This window comes from Seriola dumerili, unplaced genomic scaffold (assembly GCF_002260705.1).
Source record: "Seriola dumerili isolate Sdu_G_001 unplaced genomic scaffold, Sdu_1.0 BDQW01000003.1, whole genome shotgun sequence".
Lineage (NCBI taxonomy): Eukaryota > Metazoa > Chordata > Actinopteri > Carangiformes > Carangidae > Seriola > Seriola dumerili.
The window spans coordinates 2,969,282-2,990,063 of record NW_019174258.1 but is presented as its reverse complement, the minus strand read 5'-3'; the positions used below and the strand labels follow the sequence as shown (position 1 = coordinate 2,990,063).

Below are 20,782 nucleotides of genomic sequence, written 5' to 3'. Positions count from 1 at the left end.
GTACAATCAGTCTTTTCAGACAACTACACCACCAGTTACCTTATCATCTTCTCAGAATGCCATACAGTGACTTTAATGTGGACTCGTTCTGGAACAGCTCTCAACATCTGCTTTTAGTTAAAGGACAGCATGCTGGTATTAGATGAGCTGTGAGAAATAACCCGCAACAAGAGGGTCACTTGTCTGGGAACACATGAGGGGTGACAATAGCAATGTGAACTTAAGATGACCCTGTCTGCTGAGGTCAGAGCTGTATTACTGAAACATCAACACATAAAGCTTGTGGTGTAAGCTGATTCACTGCCACTACAAATTGTAAACTGTCCACCAGGTTATAGATTTTGTTCAGCTGTTGTCAGTGTGACTCATTCACTCCTGAAGTGTCGCAAAAGTGGAAAAACAAGGACTTCAAACTTCCTGTTTTTAGTTTGCCTTGTTTTCCTCCATTGATGTAAAGTGCGGTTTATCCCCAAGAGATCTGTTCTCAGGCACCGGTCCAGAGCATTAGGATGTGAACTCCAATGATATATGGCCCAGGCGTTAGGTGTAAAAGGGGTCTGTTGGAGTTCTCTCCCTCTGGGGCTGTGATGAAATCAGCACAAACTGACAAAGTGCAGACTACTGACATTGCACTCTTTGAATCCCCACCCAAATCCACAGTGCACCCATTTTCTTGGAACTAATGAAGCTACAGCTCAACCTGTTTACTTTTTTTTTTTGTGTTGTGCCACTCCTTATTCTGTCCTGGGTAACTTAATTATCTGTACACTGCAACCCTGCTACTAATATACTGTTACTCAGATTAAATGGGCAGTAGTGAAATACATGTATTGCTGCAGTGTGTTTTCTTTTCTATCATGCCAGAGGTCTGCTGAGGCTCACCGCTCACTTCTGCCCAGTTGTCCTCAGGGAGCAGCATCTCCACTTCTTATCAGAGGGTGTAAATCACAAAACACATTCTCAAGAGCATAACCTCATCATAGCCACCCGCAAGGTGGAGCGCAGAGCAGATAGAAACTAATGTGACCAAGGCTTAACAGAATGTTTGCAAAGCTTTATATCTTCGTTTCCATCTCTCAGCATATGCTCCTTTTCTTTGCAAGATATTGCTTTTCAGCTACTTTTCTCATTCTGGACAGTGATCCCCCTCTCTTCTTGTCTCTAATTTGTCTCACTGGCTTCAAGTGACTGTTTTGTGGATGCCCCATCATGTGAGATGTCCCAGATGTAAATACTGTTTGCTGAAGTTGGTTTATCTGGTGCAAATGCCATGACCCCTTCTTATCATAGTCAGATAGAGTTTTTTTCTGTTTTGTTTAGTGATGAAAAGCAAATGAGTTGATATAGCATTTGGAAAATGCATTGTTCAAGTTTAGACCAATGGTTCCCAACTTTTTTTTGCTTGTAAGCCCTCACAAAAGAATTGAAGACTTTTACTTGTAATATAATTTTTTACATTGTTTAATACTTTGTATGCTATGCACGGGTACTTTTACTGAAAGGAGAGGTCCACAGTTTGTAAAGGCAGTCTTAAAACAATAGGCTGGTGCTGTTATGGACATTGAAACAGCTTTTGCTTAATTGCAAGTTTATCTGAAGCTAATATGAGGCATCAGATGTGATGAGTTAGAGACATCAAGTAGATATCTCTGGTCCTTTTAGTATAAAATTCCCCTGACAGTCTATGGAAATGGAATGGAAGATATCTACTGGACTTGACAAGCATCAAATTAACTTTGGTTAAACTTTAAAATGCGTTTTCACACATAACAATGACTGTTGATTTTGTCCCCCTTCATTTACATTGGACATGGATTAAGCAGGGTTCTCTTAATGACCAGTATGAACAAGAGGAATGACTTCAGTAAGCACAAGCTATTTCAGTGTTCATATGGGCACCTGACTGTTGTTTTAAGGCAGGCTTGAAAAATTGTGAACCTCAAGTAAAGAATCTGGACACTTCTTCCACCACTGGTCACTATTGACTGTGTCTGAGCTTAAACCTCGTTGTGTTAGCTCACTGAGTGTGAATTCCTCACCAGTAAAACACTATTAATCATTATAACTTCAATGTCATAGTCTATGGTGTAAGGTGGCAATATCATCTGACATTACACACTGGGTAATGTCTGGGATTTCTCATTTTCTTCACCCCTTTTCTTCATATCGACATTCCTCTGGGTAAATCTAAGAGTCTGACAGTTTCCAGAGATGTAGCCAAATACAAGAGAGGGGCTCTCACTGCCCTTCAATTAGTACCATCCAGAAGTCAGCGAGATAATGTTCAATTGCATCCTATCTCTGCTTTACATAAACACTGACCAAGAGGCCCAGAGGCTCTGAGACAGATATGTCTATTTATATGGAGAGTGTCAAACATAAACACTTTTATGGAGGATGGTTAGCTGAGCAGAATGGGAAGCTTTATCTTCACAGTGTTGCTCCATGTTTTGCTGCTCGTGATGTTTGTAAAGTTGCTATAGTGACCAATCTTTGTGGTAAAAAAAAAAAACAGGCTGAACTAAGTGCATTTTATCAAAGAAGTCACTTCTCTGTCAAAATGACTCTGGAGCCCATTACACAACCTTTTCCCATACAAGGCCCATACACAGGGGTGTAGTCACCAGCTCCCAAGCTACTAAGAGATCGTATGAGACAAGGTTTAGTGCTTTTAAAAGAATCCTGATGCAACGATCCCTAATGATAGCATTGTGTTACAACAGTAATTTACACCCAATTATAAATGAAGATACAGCATTGTAAAAATGAAAAAGACACTGAGACTGAAGCAGTTCAGATGTTTAGGCAAACTGAAATTTAAAGGGTCTTTAAAGTAAGAAATGTTTACATGATCCCAGTAAATTAGTTGGTCAACCAAAGGTTACATGACAAAAGTCCTGCAATAAATAGGGTTGAAGACCTAATAAATCTATTACTTGGTAGCCTATTTAAAAGTAGTGTTAAAATGTTTTAGTTGTTTAGTACCATAAAAATACTGCAGCATTAAGCTTATATACATACATTGATATATTTGAGAGCTAGTGTGTTAAAAACCCTTGAGCAGTCACAAGCATTCATAATTTTCAATATTTACCCCCTTACCTTCACATTTTAGATTTATTTCATTTAGCTCTGCTCTGGTTCATAGCAAATTTCCTTGATTGCAACAATTAAAAAAGCTTAACAAAACCATACATTAACAGCAAGTCATTAAGTGTGATCAAGAGTAAAGGCCTACAAATGATTTGGCATTGGGAGTTGTGGTTTCTGACTCAGAGTCAGAAGTCTGATGATGTATGTGTATTCCTATTTAATACACGGATGTGATAAGACTTGCTAAAGAGCACTTTCACTTTCGTGGTTACAGCCGCCATCTAGTGGCCACTTTACACGACTTATCAAATTATCCAGGTAAACGTGATCGATTGGTTGAGTCTGCGCAGGTGGTTAAGGAAGAACTGAGGCCACATCTGTTGGGAGTAAACAAAACCTTTTTTTAACCCACAGGAACTGTCTTGGCTGACTTGGTGACGACTTCATCCTTGGTTTGTCGTATTTTGTAGACAAATTATGAGCCGCGTTAACTTTTTTTCAGAGGAAATTTTGTGACAGTTGTTTGTGTCATTCGCCTGAACGTTTCCTGATTCATCTTATCAGCGTCGAAGCTCGGACACGTATCCACCGCTGTTCCAGGTTTCATTTTGATGGTGTTGAACTCCCTCCAACATTATGCGCCACTTTTCATCATAGGTAATGTAGACTATAAGAACCTGTAGCTGTTTGGTTTAAGAAAAGTGTACATATAATAGTTTGTGGAAGTTGTTACTGATGGCCTAGTCTGCCCTCTGTACTGTCATTTAATGCCCCACCCGCTGTCCGCGCGCAGGTGCACGCATCAGCATGTTGTTTCATCTGTTCATTCTCCTTCAACTGCTGTCCTGTGGAGATCTGGCCTGCACGAGGAGCTTACTCTCCAAACAAGAGGACCAAGAAGGTGTGAGATGTTGTAGCGACGAATTCCCAACCCCAAGGTCTGTCAGCCTTCTTGTTAATCATGTCATCTGTTTGTTCACGCTCCTTATAGTGTTTGTAGATAATGAGGATGCAAATACGTTCCTGGGTCGCCATCTGTTGTTCAACCGGTTTGACTTTGAGATCTTCGTTCCTGGAAATCTGGAGCGGGAGTGTTATGAAGAAGTGTGCAATTACGAGGAGGCGAGGGAGGTCTTTGAAAACACCCCGGCTACAGTTAAGTGATGCTGTTCAATGAGCTGCTTACTGAGGTCATTAAATGAGCAGATAGAAAGAGCCCTTACAGCAGAGTTCACCGCACTGACGATGTTTTTTTTTTTTCTTTTCTTTTTCTTGTTTTGCAGGATGCTTTTTGGAAGAAATACACTGAAGGTGAGAGAGAGAGAGAGAGAGAGAGAGAGAGAGAGAGAGAGAGAGAGAGAGAGAGAGAGAGAGAGAGGGAGAGGGGGGCAGGCAGGCAGGCCTATACCTCAATTTGTTACAAAGATCATCATGTCATGAAACATAAAGAGAATAGTATTGTATTATTTAGGAACCTTTGTGCCTTGCCTGTAGCAGGGACAACTATGGTGTTTTCAAAACCTGTTTCACCACCTGTTCAGCTTTGCCCCGTAGCTTTGGTCCATAACTCAAGGAGCTACTTATGTCAAGCTGTGGGTCATACAGTGTCTGCAACTTTCATTTGTTTTGTTTTAAGGACTGAATTTGGGTTTTGATCTCATCATTGTGTAGATGTCACTGTAAATAATCCAACTATACTTCATTTCTGCTTTGAAGCCAAATGTAAGCTATAATAGCAGATGAAAAAGAGGAGCAGTCATGTAATGTTCAGGTGGCTACTTTTTATGTAGAACAACTCGCTGAAGTTATCAAACGAGCTCAGCTCCGTCTCCTTGTGCTCTGTGGTTTGTGCTGATCCACAGATAAGGACAAGCGGCCCACACGGGTTGATGTGACATCTCTTTTGGTGGGACTGATTGCTGCTGGAGTGGCCATTGTTATCTTTGGTCTCCTGATGTGGTATTTCTGTCAGGGCAAATGCAAGGGTGACTTCAGCCGTGCAAGGTGAGTGAGAGGGTCTTTATTAATATTAATGGAAGTTACATCATCTCACCACACTTTTTACCATAGAAATACAACCATCTTCTAGGTACGTTATCGCAAGGCACTTTTGCGCTATGAACCCCAGTACGTGAACAAACTGCCACCATATAAAATAAAACACACACTATTTTACGAATTTGGACATTTTCATATGCTGTTAACTGCAACCCAGATTTTACAGTATGACTTGATGCTACTCTTGTTTAGTATCCATAGTTGTCACGTATTTAGGTTTGTAACTAAAAATTACCATCAATTGATCTGCAGATTATTTTCTTATCATAAAATGAAACAGTGGAAAATATCTGTCAGTTTCCCAAAGTCCAAGCTGACATAATCAGATTGCTTGTTTTTCCTCACAAAACCCAGATAGTCAGGTTACAATGACTCACGATAAAGAAACACATCAAATACTCACATCATCAGTGAATGTTCTGTGGTTTTGATTGAATTTTGATTTATATGGGTAGTCAGCTATCAAAATAGTTGCTGATTGATTTTCAGTCAGTTGACGAATCATTTAATCGATTAATTGTTTCAGCTCTCCACCTGTTCTAGCTATATGTTTCTTCTTCTTGTCACACCATGTAGCACTGGTGGGGCCTAAAAATGCCCTTTGTTGTGCACAGTTTTATCACAAGTTGGTTTTCACTTTAACTTCAATACTTGGAGGTATTAAGTAGGTCACAGGTGAATGACGCATGTGAATATATATGTCCACAATTCTCTCACAGTTCCATTCGGGTCCGCCCGAGGAGAAGTAATGCTTCTCTAATAATGCGACGGCTAGAGGAGGTTTCCTTACAACCTGTGCTCCCACCTGGACCCCCAGCCCTTATGGAGGAAGTTGATCCCCCAGGACTGCCTTCCTACGAGCAGGCAATCGCGAAAAGTGGACAACATGACGCCCCACCTCCTCCCTATCCTGGGTATTTGCATATGCATTTGTATTTGCAGTTATGTTATGAATCACTTTTCTGGCTCCTCCTTGTGTGTGCGTGCGCACACACACACACACACACACACACACACACACACAATCCAGAATGCAGTCACAGACAGGTAATTCACGCATTTTTATAACATTTCCTCTTATTTTGGTTTTAGCTCACAACATGGAAGTATTCGACGGTAGTACCTTCAGAAATTGGACCCAGAAAATACAACTAATATCCACACTCTGATGCTCCGCTCTTTTTCATCATCACAAGATTTAAAACAGTGCCTTATGCCTTCTGTTTATTGTTCTGATTAAGCTCTCTTCCACTCATACATTTCTGATCTTATCTGCTCGACCTGCTAGTGCCAAAATTTTGTTTTGTGGTAGCCTCTGCTATTTTCTCTGAAATTAAATAATTTTATGCTTTGCATTGTGTTGAATGAGCTTTATAATACATTTTACCCAGTTTGCTGCTTTTTATCAAAATGAAGACTCGGTAATGTGTTGAACACAGCAGCTTTAAGTTGGAGGAGTATTTATTCTCTTAAAGGAGCGTTTTTTTCCCCCTTTTTTCGATACAGCATGTATATTAGGGTGAGTGTATGACTAGGATTATGTTTTATTAAACATTAAGTATTAATGGTAATCACAAAGAGACAGACTGTATGTTGTTGTACAGCTTCCTGTCTCCTTCAGAAGGAAAAGTATACCAAAAAAAAGGCGTTTAATGGCATGATTGTTAATTTTGCCATAAAGGAAGTGTTTTTGATGCACTGAACCTACCAGCTTGCTTTAAGATTCACTTTATACTTTCAGCTGTGTATCAACATCTTTTACTTATTTTTTTTTTTAATGTGCTGATTTCCTTGCTGCTTTATGAAGTAATAGTGTGTCAGAAAATGTGTGTTTGAGTCACCAGATAATGAGGATGCTCTACTAATATGTGAAGTCATTTTTACTTTCAATATCTACGTTGTGGTTAATTATTAAATGAACTATGAACAGATGGAGGCGGAAGCTCTTCAAAGGCAGTTTTATAACATTTTACATTTACATGGAAGGAAATTTTACAGTTATACAAGAAAATTATGGCTGTGATTAATATGAAAGTTAAAAACAATGTAACAGCTGTAAAAGATGCAGTACAACAGTTTATTCAACATGTCTGAGCCAAAGCCAGCCACTTAACTGTTGTTTGAATGAGCATTTTCATTAAATAATGCAGAGATACAAGAAATAAGTAGTTATGTTGCTGTAAATTACATTTACCAAAGATTTTAATGGAATGAGAATTTACTGAGGGCTTGTTTGTTGGCTGATCTGAAGCATATCTACCTGAAATGAAAAACCTTGTACAGATGTTTAAAATAAAATGGATATTTTAATTATTTTATGTCTCATCTGTCAACTGTGTGTGAGATTGTGTATGAGTGTGCATGAAGTTCACACTCATTTTGAAATTTATTGTGAATTTTATCAGCTGCATTAGATGAGATGTGATATTTTCTTCAACTGTAATAGAAATGTGCAAACTGGAACACTGCAGTTAGTACCTTTTCACAAGTATTATGATTTTAGACCAGAACAACCAGGTTCAAACCTGATATGAACCTATCCTTTAGTTGAGTTAATTAATATGGCTGCTAATAAAAGCACAAATTTATTTCAAGTTTCATTTTCCAACAGGCTCCATTACATCTGGAACTGGGGCTCTTAATATTTTTGAAATGTCATTCAGCTTATTATTGTTATTGTTAAATTTTATAGAAATTAATGATAGTATGCACAAAACTATTTTAGACTTAACGATTATTCTTATTATTTCAACACTGTACACTAGCAGAGGCAGGCTACAACCAATGTTGGGCTTTCATGACGTTACAGAAAAGTTTTGGAATCTACATGATCCCAGGAACCATGCAGGAGGGAGACATATGAACTTTTGGGTAGAAGGAAGGAAAACTACAAAACTTGCAGCCAAAGTCTGTGGTGCATCCTGGGAAACCTAATAACATGGGTACGTGAAACCATGCAGGGCTTTCACGACTCTACATGACGGGAGATGAACAAAAATTAACGAAATCTCTCAGAGGGAGGAAAGGTAGGCTTTTTGTCGGGAATATAGCTGCTTCGCGGCGGGTTTTGCCGAACTGCTCAGACGGGACTGCCTGCCCTGGTCGGTCGGTCGGTCGGTCGGTGGGTAGGACCCGGGCTGCTACGATGTGTGTCCGCTGCTCCACGAAGCTCCGTCGGGGAAGTGAATCTTTCACCGGATGATGGACAGGAACTACCCGACCTCCAGCTTTGCGGACGCGCTGGCTCCACCAGCACAGACCGTAGCTTCTTGGGCCTATGACCGCAGCACAGCTAGTATCAAGCCAAGGTAAAAGATGAAGGAGAGGGCGGGTCACCTTCCGAAGGAAATTTCGGTGATGGAGGGCCTAGCTTTGCTCTTAGAGAAAAGTACGGTGGTCCGTGTCGTTGTCGGTGGAGGAATTGGGAGAAATGTGGGAATTTCAGCGGAGTTGTGGAGGCTTTGAGTTGTCAGTGGTTTCTTAGCCGTTTGTTACTGTCTCCCACCTTGCTAGTTTTCGCTAGCACACCGTCTCCTCAGCATGGCCATGAACAGAGTTACTACAAACTAGATAGTAGTGTTGTTATATATCTGTAACAATTTTAGCAGCTAGGCAGCTTAAACTAGCATGTTATCGGCCTGTTTTCTTGACCCACAGGTGCTCACCAAAGCCAAAACAAGATAGGTAACTAGCAACCGATGCTAGTCATGTCAGTTATAGCACTTCAAATTAGTGGTACATAGCTATTGGTGTTGTTACCCAAGAGCAAAGAGGCGACGTGTCGAGGTCTGTGCATATTTGAGCCACTATTCTTTGTATAAGACCCTTTATAGAGACCACTGCTATCTTGTAACTTACTTTATGTTTTCTAAAACAGAGTGAATGTCACCACAAAACCTGCAAAACTTGCAGAGCTCTAACTTAGGCGAACTCGAGACTGTTGTTTTTCTACTGCACATTATAATAATGAAAAGAGGGACTATGCTCGATGACAAAATTGTAGTATCTGCTTCAAATATGTGAGATAAAAGTAGCACTTGTGAAGGCTATCATCCATGCAGTTCTGTGCATCTCTTGAGTCTTTTCACATATTTATCCTAAAGCATAAAGAGAGCGAGAAAGAGAGAGCAGGTAAATAAAGGTGATCAACTAAATTAGACTACAGAAATGATTACTCAGTTGACTTGTTGCATGACAAAAAACAAATCATTCTACTATTCTGCTAATCAGTGTACAATAATGATTAATCGAGTAAATTATACCATGAATGTGTTGATTACATGTTCAGAAATGCTAATATAACTGATTTTTGGATGTGTTGTGACCTAAGTAACACAGGTCTGTAGTTTGTGGCTGTCGATTAGGCTAAGAAATTGTCATTTCTAAACGGACAAGGCCATTTGCTATTATTTTAGAAATCGGTGAATGCATAAGTGTTAAATCACATTATAATCTGTATTTAGCGGTGCGCTGTGTGTCAAGACACACAATTTGCTTGTTCATACATAGTTTGGTGCTGTGCTGCTCGTGAAGATGAGAACTCACATGTGTTTGTGTGTTCATACAGTCCCAGTTATGGTGCAACACACCTTGATGCAGAGCTCCTCCAGCGGCAAAGCTACACTTCCACCCACCAGCTTCCCACCTACACTACATCACACCTTCCTGCTGCAGCAGGTGAGTTATGGATGCTGTAAGCAATGTCTTTAAGGACTCAGTTTAGCTATATAACAATCCTTACTTTCTTACTTACTGCTAGAGGCATCTAATTATGCAGATACTTTTGGTTTTATATGCTGAGGTTTGCACTCAAATAGGTGGAGGTGAATGAAGATGTGATTATTATCAAATTATATTTGATAAACTCAACCATAATGTGTCTTTCATGCCCCCTGTTACTTTGGATAATCCACAGACATTGGAAATGCATAATTGGGACAATTTCCTCAGCAGAAACAGCCTGTATTACAAAAAAAATTATTCAGCTGTGCCTTTTTTAAATGCTTTGAGCACTGTACCACTTTTTCCACCGTCATTGTATTATGGGTGGAGAAAACTCAGAGGTAAATATCTTAAACCTTAGTATATAAAACCAACAATTTAGGTTAGCAATATTTTAGGCTGTTGAATTTATTTCCTTCAAATGCCCTTGTTCACATTGTCTCTTTCTGTGATCATCTCTCTCTTCCTCTTTTGACTGTCAGGAACACTTGACTCAAACAGTAATAGTTCTGAGACCTCAATCATGAGCTTCCTGTCAGCCATGGAGTCTAGAAGCCTTCAGGCTGGTCCTGTTAGTGCCTCACTGCTTCCTCCTTTTAGACCCCCATCATGGCCTGCTGGTGAGAACACATCCACTCATTTAGTCTTTTTAATTGTTTTAATGAAAAGTCATTTAACATAAGTGTAAGCAAAATTAAACCCATTGGTTAGTATTTAAAATTTTTGTTTATCACTACCTTTATCTTTTGTGTATACAAATTTTATTTATTGTGTTGAATTTTGTTTAGATTCTGTCCCTTCACGTTGCCTGTCCTGTCCTTATATTGTCTATTCTGTGCCACACAGGTACAAACTCCTCCACCACAGAGCTGTACTTGACTGGTGCTCTGCCTTCTACTGCCACTTTCCCCTCGCCTGCTGCTCTGTCGTCCTATCAGCACACCGGTGCCTACCCTTCCAGGAGTTACGCTACCAACCCTTCCCTGGCTCTCCAGGATCCTGCCTTCAGCACTTCCACCAATGGCCTGTTCTCTCACCATGACCCCCTCCTACATCTCAAATCAAGCCAGACTGTGCTTCCTAGTGCCCTGGCCTTCAATCATCTCTCTACCCCTGGTTTGGGCTCTGCTTTGCCTGTCCAGTCCTCCACTTACCGTTCAGCCCAGGAGTCAGCCCCCCACCTCCTACAACCCCAGTTCAGCCTGCTACCTTCTACCCTGCCTGCCCCTCATGGTGCCACACAGCCCTATGGAGCCACTGTTTTTTCAGGCTCTATTGAAAGAGCTCTTCAGCGTGAATGTAGTGTGATCAAACACCACCAGAGGCCTTCTAGCAGCCACACGGCCTCAGAGCAGTTGCCCAATTCAGAGCACTCCTTACCAGGGTACTTTGGTTCTGGCAATGAAGCGGATGTGTCCTACCAGCAGGACACGTCCCGTCACACCCCAGTTTCCTGCAGCCCTTCCACTGGGGTAGATTCCTCTCAAGGGGTCAATGGTGCTCCACAACCCAAAACAGACTCAGTAACTCAAGCTTATTCGTCCACTTCGGTGCCGAAGGCTAAAGACTGCTCTGCCAAACTAGCTCCACACCCTGCTGGGGGTGAAGAGAGTCACAGCCACACTCAGAACCTGACAGAACCGGAGCGATATTCCTCCCCAGGACAGAACCAGAACTCAGTGATTGCTAATCAGCAGTCAGTCCAGCTGCCTAGCCTAATGTCCAGCAGTCTGTCTCAAACCTATATCACCCCCCAAACACAGTCACAGCCCTCTAGTTCCACCTCCGACAAACTCTCATCCCTTTACAAGACTCTACCTTCCCTCTCTAGCCAGTCTGGTAATGTGGCAACTGTTAGTCAAACTCTTGTTTACTCCTCCAGTCCCGGCCTGAGCCAGGGGCAGGAGGTCCAGTATGGAGCCCAGGTCCAGGGCTTGTGTCAGGGGAATCTCTCTGAGAGCTACCCCACATCCCACTCTCAGGGTGCCCCAAATGTGACTTTTACATCTCAGTCACAGGGGCAAGCTTCGGTAACTCAGTCTCAGAGTTACGCCACAGGACAATCCCTTAACCAATCCCTTAACTCTTACCCACCCACATGTGTGCGGAGTTTGGCCACATCTAGTTCTACACAAGACTACAACCTCATGCAAGCTTCAGTGGGAGGTAAAACACATGACACTATGTCCCAGCAACAAGCACAGCCCCATAAATATCTTTTGTCTGCACCGTTGCCTACTTACTCTTCATCTGCTCAAGCCTTACAAAATAACGTCAGATCCTCAATACAGGACATAAAGCCAACATATGTCAAACAGAAACTTGAAGAGCTTCCTATCCAGGAGCTAGAAGCTCTCCAGCAGGCATCTATGGAGGGTACAGCAGCAGACAACAACATGGCTGCTCCCAATGTCATCTATGTTGTTTCAAAAATGGATGATCATCACAAAACACAAAGTGTTATCCGAAGCAATTCACGTTCTGATGACCACCTCATGGGACTGGGTCATACACACATAGCACAGGTAAAGGATGAAAGAATGGGTTCTCTGAGCCAACAGCATATTCATCTAAGCAGTGCCAATGGTCAAGACACTGCCAACACAAAGACTACAAACTCCAGTATTATATCTTCACATGTACCCTTAAGCTCAGAACAGCTCAAGCAGCACCCTCTTCAACTCAAATCTCCTGAGCCACATCAACAAAACCACCAGAATCACAATCAGTCCCAGAGCCAGACCCCGGCGGCCCACACCCAATTTATCACCGTCCCCAGCTCTCAGGTTCTCCTTGAACCTAACCAGATGATTCTGCTTCAGCAGCCCATTGTCCACCATGGTCAAAACCCTTCAAAGGTAGTATCGGTGCAAAGTATTCAACAGCCCCAAGGCCTGGGCCCTGTTCATGTCCAGTACCTTCAGATGGATCGGGAACTACTGGGTCCCACTGTCACTGAAACCCACAGTCAGCAGGGCACAGTAGTGTCAGGACAGAGCTCTGGATGCCCTGATTCCTCTAAACACCACTACAGCCAGTCAGCAAATCAGCATTCAAATGATGCCAAGAACCACTTTGCTCTCAACTCCATTTGCTTCCCGGATTCTATGCTTCTTGCAGACGACAGAAATATTTTGTCAAATGTTGACGACATCCTGGCTGCCACGGTCGCAGCCTGTGGCGTCACGCCACAAGACTTTGTCAAAGCTGCATCCTCTGCTGAGGCTGAAATGGCAGTGATGGCCAGCTCTGCTGATTCTAAAGGGCACTACCAGACTGTGGATATAAGGCACATGTCCCCTAGTTTCTCCTCAGCACAACAGCCAATCATCACCAACACTAACTCCCACACCTTGACCATGACACTAAATGGAGCTCAGATGGCCACAGACTCTCAGGGTCAATCTGTTCACCACAACAGCAGCTCTGAGCTCAACACAAATGGAGATGGAGGGAGCTCTGAGAATGATTATCACTTAGCTGGGCAGGTTTATGATCCCTCAGGTCTACAGAGCAGAGTCAAAGGGAATGCTAAGTGTATTAAAACAGAGGACGGCCTTATGGAGTGCCCAGGCAGTGAAGACTTTCCCAAAAAGAAGGCTCGCTCCAAGTCCCTGACCAAACCAGGTGGTCCTGAAGAGGAGAGTGGACAGGCCAGAGCGGCCAAGCGCAGTGGGCAGGCAAAGCGGCAAAACTCCAGGGGTAGTGATGTCAGCTCGCCTTCTGCCTCACACAGTATGTATGATGGTTGTCCACAACAGGAGAGAATCAGGCAGAAGATCCGTGAAGTGGAAGAGAAACAGCCAGAGGTCAAAACTGGCTTCATTGGCTCCTTCCTTGACTTCATCAAATCTGGCCCCAAACAGCAGTACTCTGCAAGTCCTACACGAACTATCAGTCGACCCAGAAAGCCGTGCACGTCGTCCAAACCACCGCCATGTACTTTGCCTGCTTTGCCTCCCAAACTGCAAACTCTTCCAGGGCCCTTGATTCCCCAGGACAGTCAAGGAGCGAGTTCTCAGCAGAAACGTCTGGATGAGGATCTGCAAAAGAACTTGGAAACGCTGCCGTCATTCAGCTCAGATGAAGAGGAGAACACTGGAAAGAACCAGGCCCTGAGGAACAGCATCAGCTCAGCACTCTCGGCTCTGGATGAGTCTTCAGATCGGAAAACCAGGACAGGTAATAACACCAGGCATAAGCTTGTAAAGAGCTAAAATGTTATCAGAGCATCAACCTACACTTGTTTATATTATTGTTCATCTGTTGGGGTTTTGATTATAATGCATCATGTACAATTTTAAATACAAGAGTAAACCCTCGTAAGAGAGCCAACATACTCAAATGTTAATGTCAAACAAACAAGCAGACATGCAAGATGTTTTCCTAAAATTGGCAAAATACTGCTTTAAATCACAAACTGCCTGATAAAAAAATAAGTAAATAGGACTAAGAAGCTGACCCAGGGGCAAACTCCATAAACATTGTCTGTGTACAGCTCCATAGACATTAAAGTCCAACCGGAGATACTTTTTAACAAGCTACCACTATCCACAGCTGAAAAGGTAATAGTAGTTGGTATTAAGGTGATTTTAGTTGTTCATAAGTGTCCGTTTCTGTTTACATTTAGCACTTACTAACTAGTTAGGCGTCCCCTCTCTCTTTCATCTTTGCACTGGGTGTTGTCACACAAAAGTACCTCAAACGAGCAGCAGAAATATTCAGTTAGATGTGTAACCCTTTCTTCAACAAATACTGTCTGAAAAGTCTTTATTATCTGCACATGTGTAGTCTAATAGAGTTGTAATGTTCATATACTCATAAACAACCCTTCTCCAGATAACCAAAGCCCTGGATCGATGATGAAGCCAGACCAAGTTCCCACCATGTCACACGCTGTCACCGAGACCTGTTTGCCGCAGGTAGCCACTCCGCCACTAACAACAAACACCATGACAGGAGGCACTGCGTTTGCTGCCAAAGACGACTCCAAAGAGATCCCGCCAGGCCAGTTGGCTGTGCAATTGATGAGTGTGGCCATCGAGGGACTGACTGATGAGGAACTGTCGGACAGCGGAGGGGAGGGAATGTATCGGGAGAGGGACGAGTTTGTCGTCAGGAATGAAGATATCGAAAACTTGAAGGTACGGTCTGAAAACAACATGGTTGGAAAATGAACGATTGTGAACATTAATGTTGATGTTCTGCAGAATTTAGCTTTAGGGGGAATTTTTGTTTTTGGTGAGCGTGCTTGTGTTAAATGTTGAATGTGGCATGTCAGAACTAAACCCCCTTGCCTTGTAGCACTGTAGAAGCCCTTATTTTAATGAAACATCTGTCATTGAAGGTGCCCATTTGATAAAACTAATACCAAACCTGCTCTCAAATACACACCATTCTTTCATATTCTTATACTACAACTCTTGCTTGCATACTGAAGTCTGTTCTGCACTCTGTCGTGTGCATGTGTCCAGGTGACAATGAGAGCAGGGAGTGAACCTCCAGCCATCTGGAAAGTCCAGAAGGCTCTGCTGCAGAAATTTGTGCCTGAGCTGAGAGATGGAAAGAGAGTCTTCTCAGCCACGAACAGTGTAAGTAAAAGCAGACAGGCCAATACCCATGTATGCATGTGTGAGTTTTTGATAATTCAATTAAGTGTGTTTACTGTGGAACACGTGTCAAAAAAGTTTTTTTTTCTTTGTGTGTGTGTGTGTGTGTGTGTGTGTGTGTGTGTGTGTGTGTGTGTGTGTGTGTGTGTGTGTGTGTGTGTGTGTGTGTGTGTGTGTTTGTAGTATCTGGATACTTTGGTGATGCCAAGACCATGTACCAGAGAGGTTTGTATGTGAAGTTCTTGGACACAGTTAACAAAAGGGAGTATGTTCGAGTGTGTAGTCGGAAGCCACGTTGCAAGCCTATGAACTCACTAAGGTACGCTAAGAGTATTGGCTGATGCAAATGAATTATTTTTAACATGGCTCTTCAGTGGTGTAATACTCTCTTGGTTCTGCCACCAGGGGTGTTCAGGTGAAAACCTTGCTGGGCTTGACAGCCAACCCTTCCTCAGTCTCCCAGAGCCAAAAGCCCAGACCCAAACAACTTAAGCCAAGGGCAGAGCCCCACCTAAGAAGAGGGAAATGGAAGGAGGAGTTTTCACTGCTGCCTCGGGATCATCTGCCAGAAGAAGGTGGGTGAAGATGATGGTAAGAGGCCTTGTGACTTTTCTCATTAAATCTAGTTTGGGTACAAGTTAATAGTGATTGGTGAGACTAAACCTCTTCCCACTCTTCTCACTGTCTGGATGCCTTCTTTGATCTCCCTCTCTCTCTTGCACATTCACACACCATGAAGAGTTAAACCCCCGGTGCCGTTTGCTTTCCCGGTTCCTCAACACACGAACCATGAAGGAAACGTTCAAAAGTTTTGTGGAACTGCTTATCAGCATGCCTTAGACGAAGATGTGATGACAGCACTTGAGAGGGCAAATGTAGGTGGATTTATTTTTGGAATTGATGATTTTGTTCTTAGCTAGAGGGCCTAATATAGGTCAAAACTGATTTGTCGTATTTCAGATGAGTTGCTGCTGCCACATATTAAAAGAGTGGATGGGATGATCACTGACAACAGGAAACGCCTGCTTCACAAACTGCACATAGGGCAAGTCCTAAAGGTGGGCTGTGTCTTCAAAACTGCATATTTATTTTACGTGAGTTTCTTTGGGAAAGAGAAGGGCAGGTTGAGCAACAGAAGTGGAGATTGGCATAATGTTCTAAATCAGAAGAAAGTAACCATCAGACACTTAGCAGATCATGTCTTCCACCTCTGCATGTCTCCATTTCATTCATTCACTACATTAACTCAAACGCCATAGTCACGCAATAGTAAATACAAAGAACAATAGAATCACTCTGCGTTGTCTCTTAGAAGCAATGGAAAATAGTTCGTTAGGTTCGGTTACTGTGGCAAATCATAAGCAGAGAAAGGCAATTTTGTTGTTAGGTTGAACTGAGTTAAGCGGTTTAACAATGTCCTGTAAATGCACTACACTTTTATTTGGTTTCATCAGCATTATTTCCAATTCAAGACAAGCCTACAAACATAAAACTCAATCTTGATCTATTTTTGATGACAGAAGAAAGAAAAAAGTTCACATTGACTGCAGTATATGAAGGCTAAGTAACCTGACTGTTCTGTGCCTTTTAGACGGTCTAGACAGCTTCCCAGAGATCTCAGTGGTCACTGAACTGAAGAAGGATGGGAAACCCCAGCCTTCAAGGTGCGTCTCAGTGGGAAGGCCCTACAACAAGAAGACCATTGAAGCCCTACAAGATGCCTAACAAAGTGCCACAAGTAAGACAGTAATGTTTTGGTAAAATTCAGTGTACTCTTATATCTGTCCAGCAGAGGGCACAGTGTCATTATTTGTGCTTCGTCCTGTTGAAAACTGATGCCACTGTCCCCTCTCCTGTCATGTTGTCTCACTATTAGAATAATGTTTTATTTAAAAAATTCAAATTTTTAAATGTGCTGAAGTGTTTTTTAAAGTTTTGCTTTTCATTTCTTAGGAGTATACAGTGGACCAGCAAAAACTCGTGGTTCTCTCTCTACCACTCTTTACAGCATTACAAGTACCACACATACCTCATGTGTAAGGACGAGGTGAGACAAAGTCTTACACACAACACACACACAACAACAACACACTCTTCAGTAATAGTTAGCTTTTTCTTCTGATGGCTTATTATTCTGGCCTGCTTCTGTTGTATTGCAGTTTTCCACAGTCACTTTGGTACATTTCCTCAGATCACAATTAAAATCTAAAATCGAAACTACTTGTTCAACCTTCACATCATCTGTATACTTGTGTACATCATAAAAAGTAACTTCCCATTCATTTGAACAAATTGCAAGAGATCATGTACAGTTGTCTGCTGTTTCCTAACTTCTCAATTGATTATTGTCATGTTGATCAAAATGTAATTATACTGGTTTCTCTATTGAATGGTCTTACTTTCCAAAACTTTAAGGTATTGGTTTATTGCTAAGTTTTACGTGTAAAACAACAACACTACGACTTGTCATTCTGAATGGCACTGACATGTTCATTAGACGTGAATATTTACTTTTGAGAGATGAGGAGGCAAGTTACTGGCTTTTTCAAGTAATCTACTGTGTGGTTTAGGAGATTCTTGAAATGTACCAAAGTGACTCAGAAAGACTGTAAGCTCAGTTAATAGAATAAGGATGAATACTCCTGTTTGTGGTTCTGCCCTCTCAGATTGGCATCTCTGCGGGCAGGCAGGGGACCTGGGGCAGGAGGAGACTGTACAGAAGATTCTGCAGAACGGAGCTTGGTAGAGGGGCTATTTGATCGATTTTGGGAGAGCTAATCAATCAAGTGCAGCAGGCCTGCAGATGATTCATCCCTGACAAAAAAGACTGGAAAAAACAAAAGTCTAATACTTAAAAATAAAGGATGCCTCAAGGTGAAAATGACACCAGATAAGGACGGAGTGAGTCTCTCCTTCCAGCCACACAGAGATTTGAATCAGGGGCCTGTCAGTCGACTCGCCTGAAAGACGTTTCAGCGGGGCCTGTGGCATAAAAGTGGCAGAGAGGTGAACAGTGGGACGCAGTAAAGTTTATGGTCTGCATCACGGCATCCCAGCAGAAAGCAGTAACCTGATCAACACAGGGCAAGGACTTGTCTTTTGGGAGCCTTTGGAAGATTTTCACATAGTGCTTCTCCTAGTCTTCGTAGGAATTTTGTAGTTACAAGCCCACTTTTTATGGGTGTTTTCATAGATTTCTATTGTTGTTTTTTCTTTTTTTTTTTCTTTTTGTTTTAAATTTTTTTTTTTTTTAAGTTAAATACCAATCATAACCAGTGAATATGCACTAGATAGAAGCAATTGGCATAGGAAGTAGAGCACAGCAAATAAAAATGCAGAAATCTGATTGCGTACAGTTATGAACATGCCTTCATCAATCATTTGTAAGTAGGCTCACATAGGAGTTGATATATTGTACAAAAAAATCTCTATATATTATAATATAACCGTAGTTATATACTGTTTGTAAACATCCATTTCGTAATGGAAGTGCAAACGTATATATAATGTACATTTTGTATAAAAAGAACAGGGAGGTGGGAACTGCAGCAATTCTCTGAAGGAGAAATGTAGTAACTATAAGTCTGTACTATATTGTGGTTTAACTTTTGTGCTTCAAACACCCCTTTGCTTATGAGAATGCGAGTCATGAGAATGCAGTTCCAGTACTGCTGTTATGAATTTTGTTATTATCAAATATTACCTTGAATTATCTGAGGGTAAAATGAAATAAATAAAAGTTTGTCTTTATACTCCTTTACAGACATAGCCCACATTTTTATGACAAATAGATATATATTTTTCACAGAAGTAAATATTGTTATATTCTCTTGTTCATTAACAGTTTCTAAGACACTTTTTTCATTGTTTTTTTTTTTTTCACATTTTCAATAAAATGAGACTCTTTATAAGTCGTTACCAAATTTTATGCTATCAAAAGTAATCTTGTTCTTTAAAGATGCAGTTTGTAAATAAAGTGCCGCATTGTATTAGAATGTTTTGTTTTTGCTATGTGATGCACCAGATTTTGAAAATGCTGTAGTAGCACAAAAATCATAGCTTAGAAGGTTTTTTCTGCAGATCTACAACAGGCTACTTTAATGCAAAAAAATCTTGACAAATACATCTTCGTTTGCTGAATCAGTAAATTAAGGAGAGGTGATAATGTTTGTTTTTCAAGATTTTCTCATTGAAACTCACATTCTGATGGGGCCTGAAGTGAAGATAAAGTATTAAAATTATGTATAACTTAGGGATTCAGTTCTTTTAAACCTCACAGGACAAAAATCGTTATTGTGCAGAATATTTTAACCAGAGTGTACCTAGGACATGCATATCTAGATCTAATAGGCTGCCTTTTATTGTGGACTAGTGAGGATAGACTGCTGCATATAAGCACTCATTGAACAGGAGATTCTGAGTACTAATTGTACATCGCATTTGGATTTTAGAAGTTACGTAGTTTATGACTGTGTACCAAGGATGTTTGCTACGTATGATTTGCTCCATTACACGGGATTTTTATGAAACTTTGGCTGCATTGACCAGTTGTTTTGCAGCCAATGGAAGAGAAAGAGTGGGTGGAGAATCAGGTATCGTTCTTCAATTAGATGTTTTGTTTCACTTCTAAAAGCGTCAGCAATGCATCCTGCAATCCACAACTTCTAAAATAGTGGCAGCGATCCAACAAACTTGGCCAGTTAGTGTTCAACTTCACCTGCTTGTTGAGTGTGTGCAGTTGATATTGGCTTATATCCTTCTGGGGGGAGTAACAGCAAGGCAAAAAAACTTGGCGTTATGCTCGCCCCACCATGTTCTCATGGACCAAACTATTCACTGTGAATGGGTGGCTGGACTTCAGACGTCGTCTGAAAGGTCTCGGGGCTGTTGATAAAAATATGATTGTCCAGCCAGGCCAGCCACAATGCAAAATTAACTGGCAACCGCCAAAAAAAACAAAAGTGTCTCTTGTGTCTGCAGCGACAGTTCTGTGAGGAAAGCCACTGTCCTCTGGCCTTTGGAGTCTGAGAGGAACGGGGGCGGAGGGCGGCAAGCGTTTGGGATTCCAGTACGGGCACAACTGGTAAAGACAGATACTGAACGTCTGCTCTCCAGATGAAAAGCATATGAATTTTAATGCACTGCAATTGTTTGCATATGTGGGAGACGCGACTGAGGAGGACCCTTGAGGTCAGTCATGAGTATGTGAGAAAGGGCACAGAAACTGGCCTATTGGTTTTGGAAATGCCGCCCTAGTAAAACTGTAATGTACCTGTGTGAAGTTTACACACTCGCGGGTG

At 41.7% G+C, this 20,782-nt stretch overlaps 2 protein-coding genes across 4 annotated transcripts in view; both read left to right on the top strand.

Moving 5' to 3' along the window:
• Positions 1 to 3,448: 3,448 nt before the first annotated feature.
• Positions 3,449 to 7,453, top strand: prrg4 (proline rich and Gla domain 4). Of its 3 annotated transcripts, XM_022743840.1 has the most exons (8): positions 3,449 to 3,545; positions 3,658 to 3,750; positions 3,887 to 3,994; positions 4,085 to 4,248; positions 4,377 to 4,404; positions 4,956 to 5,097; positions 5,871 to 6,065; positions 6,244 to 7,453. In XM_022743840.1, exons 2-8 carry the CDS (start codon positions 3,705 to 3,707, stop codon positions 6,269 to 6,271), a joined length of 711 nt encoding a protein of 236 aa, XP_022599561.1. In that variant the 5' UTR covers positions 3,449 to 3,545; positions 3,658 to 3,704; the 3' UTR covers positions 6,272 to 7,453. The 3 variants fall into 3 exon arrangements, with proteins under 3 accessions (XP_022599561.1, XP_022599569.1, XP_022599553.1); XM_022743848.1 differs by having other exon boundaries at positions 3,449 to 3,750; positions 3,947 to 3,994; XM_022743832.1 differs by having other exon boundaries at positions 3,449 to 3,750.
• An 896-nt stretch (positions 7,454 to 8,349) lies between these two features.
• qser1 (glutamine and serine rich 1) overlaps positions 8,350 to 20,782 on the top strand; it is a 16,625-nt gene continuing 4,192 nt past the window's right edge. The window contains exons 1-6 of the mRNA XM_022741567.1: positions 8,350 to 8,459; positions 9,719 to 9,828; positions 10,356 to 10,493; positions 10,720 to 14,055; positions 14,713 to 15,017; positions 15,348 to 15,464. Of these exons, the coding sequence (XP_022597288.1) occupies positions 8,350 to 8,459; positions 9,719 to 9,828; positions 10,356 to 10,493; positions 10,720 to 14,055; positions 14,713 to 15,017; positions 15,348 to 15,464 (4,116 nt within the window). The remainder of the gene's footprint in view (positions 8,460 to 9,718; positions 9,829 to 10,355; positions 10,494 to 10,719; positions 14,056 to 14,712; positions 15,018 to 15,347; positions 15,465 to 20,782) is intronic.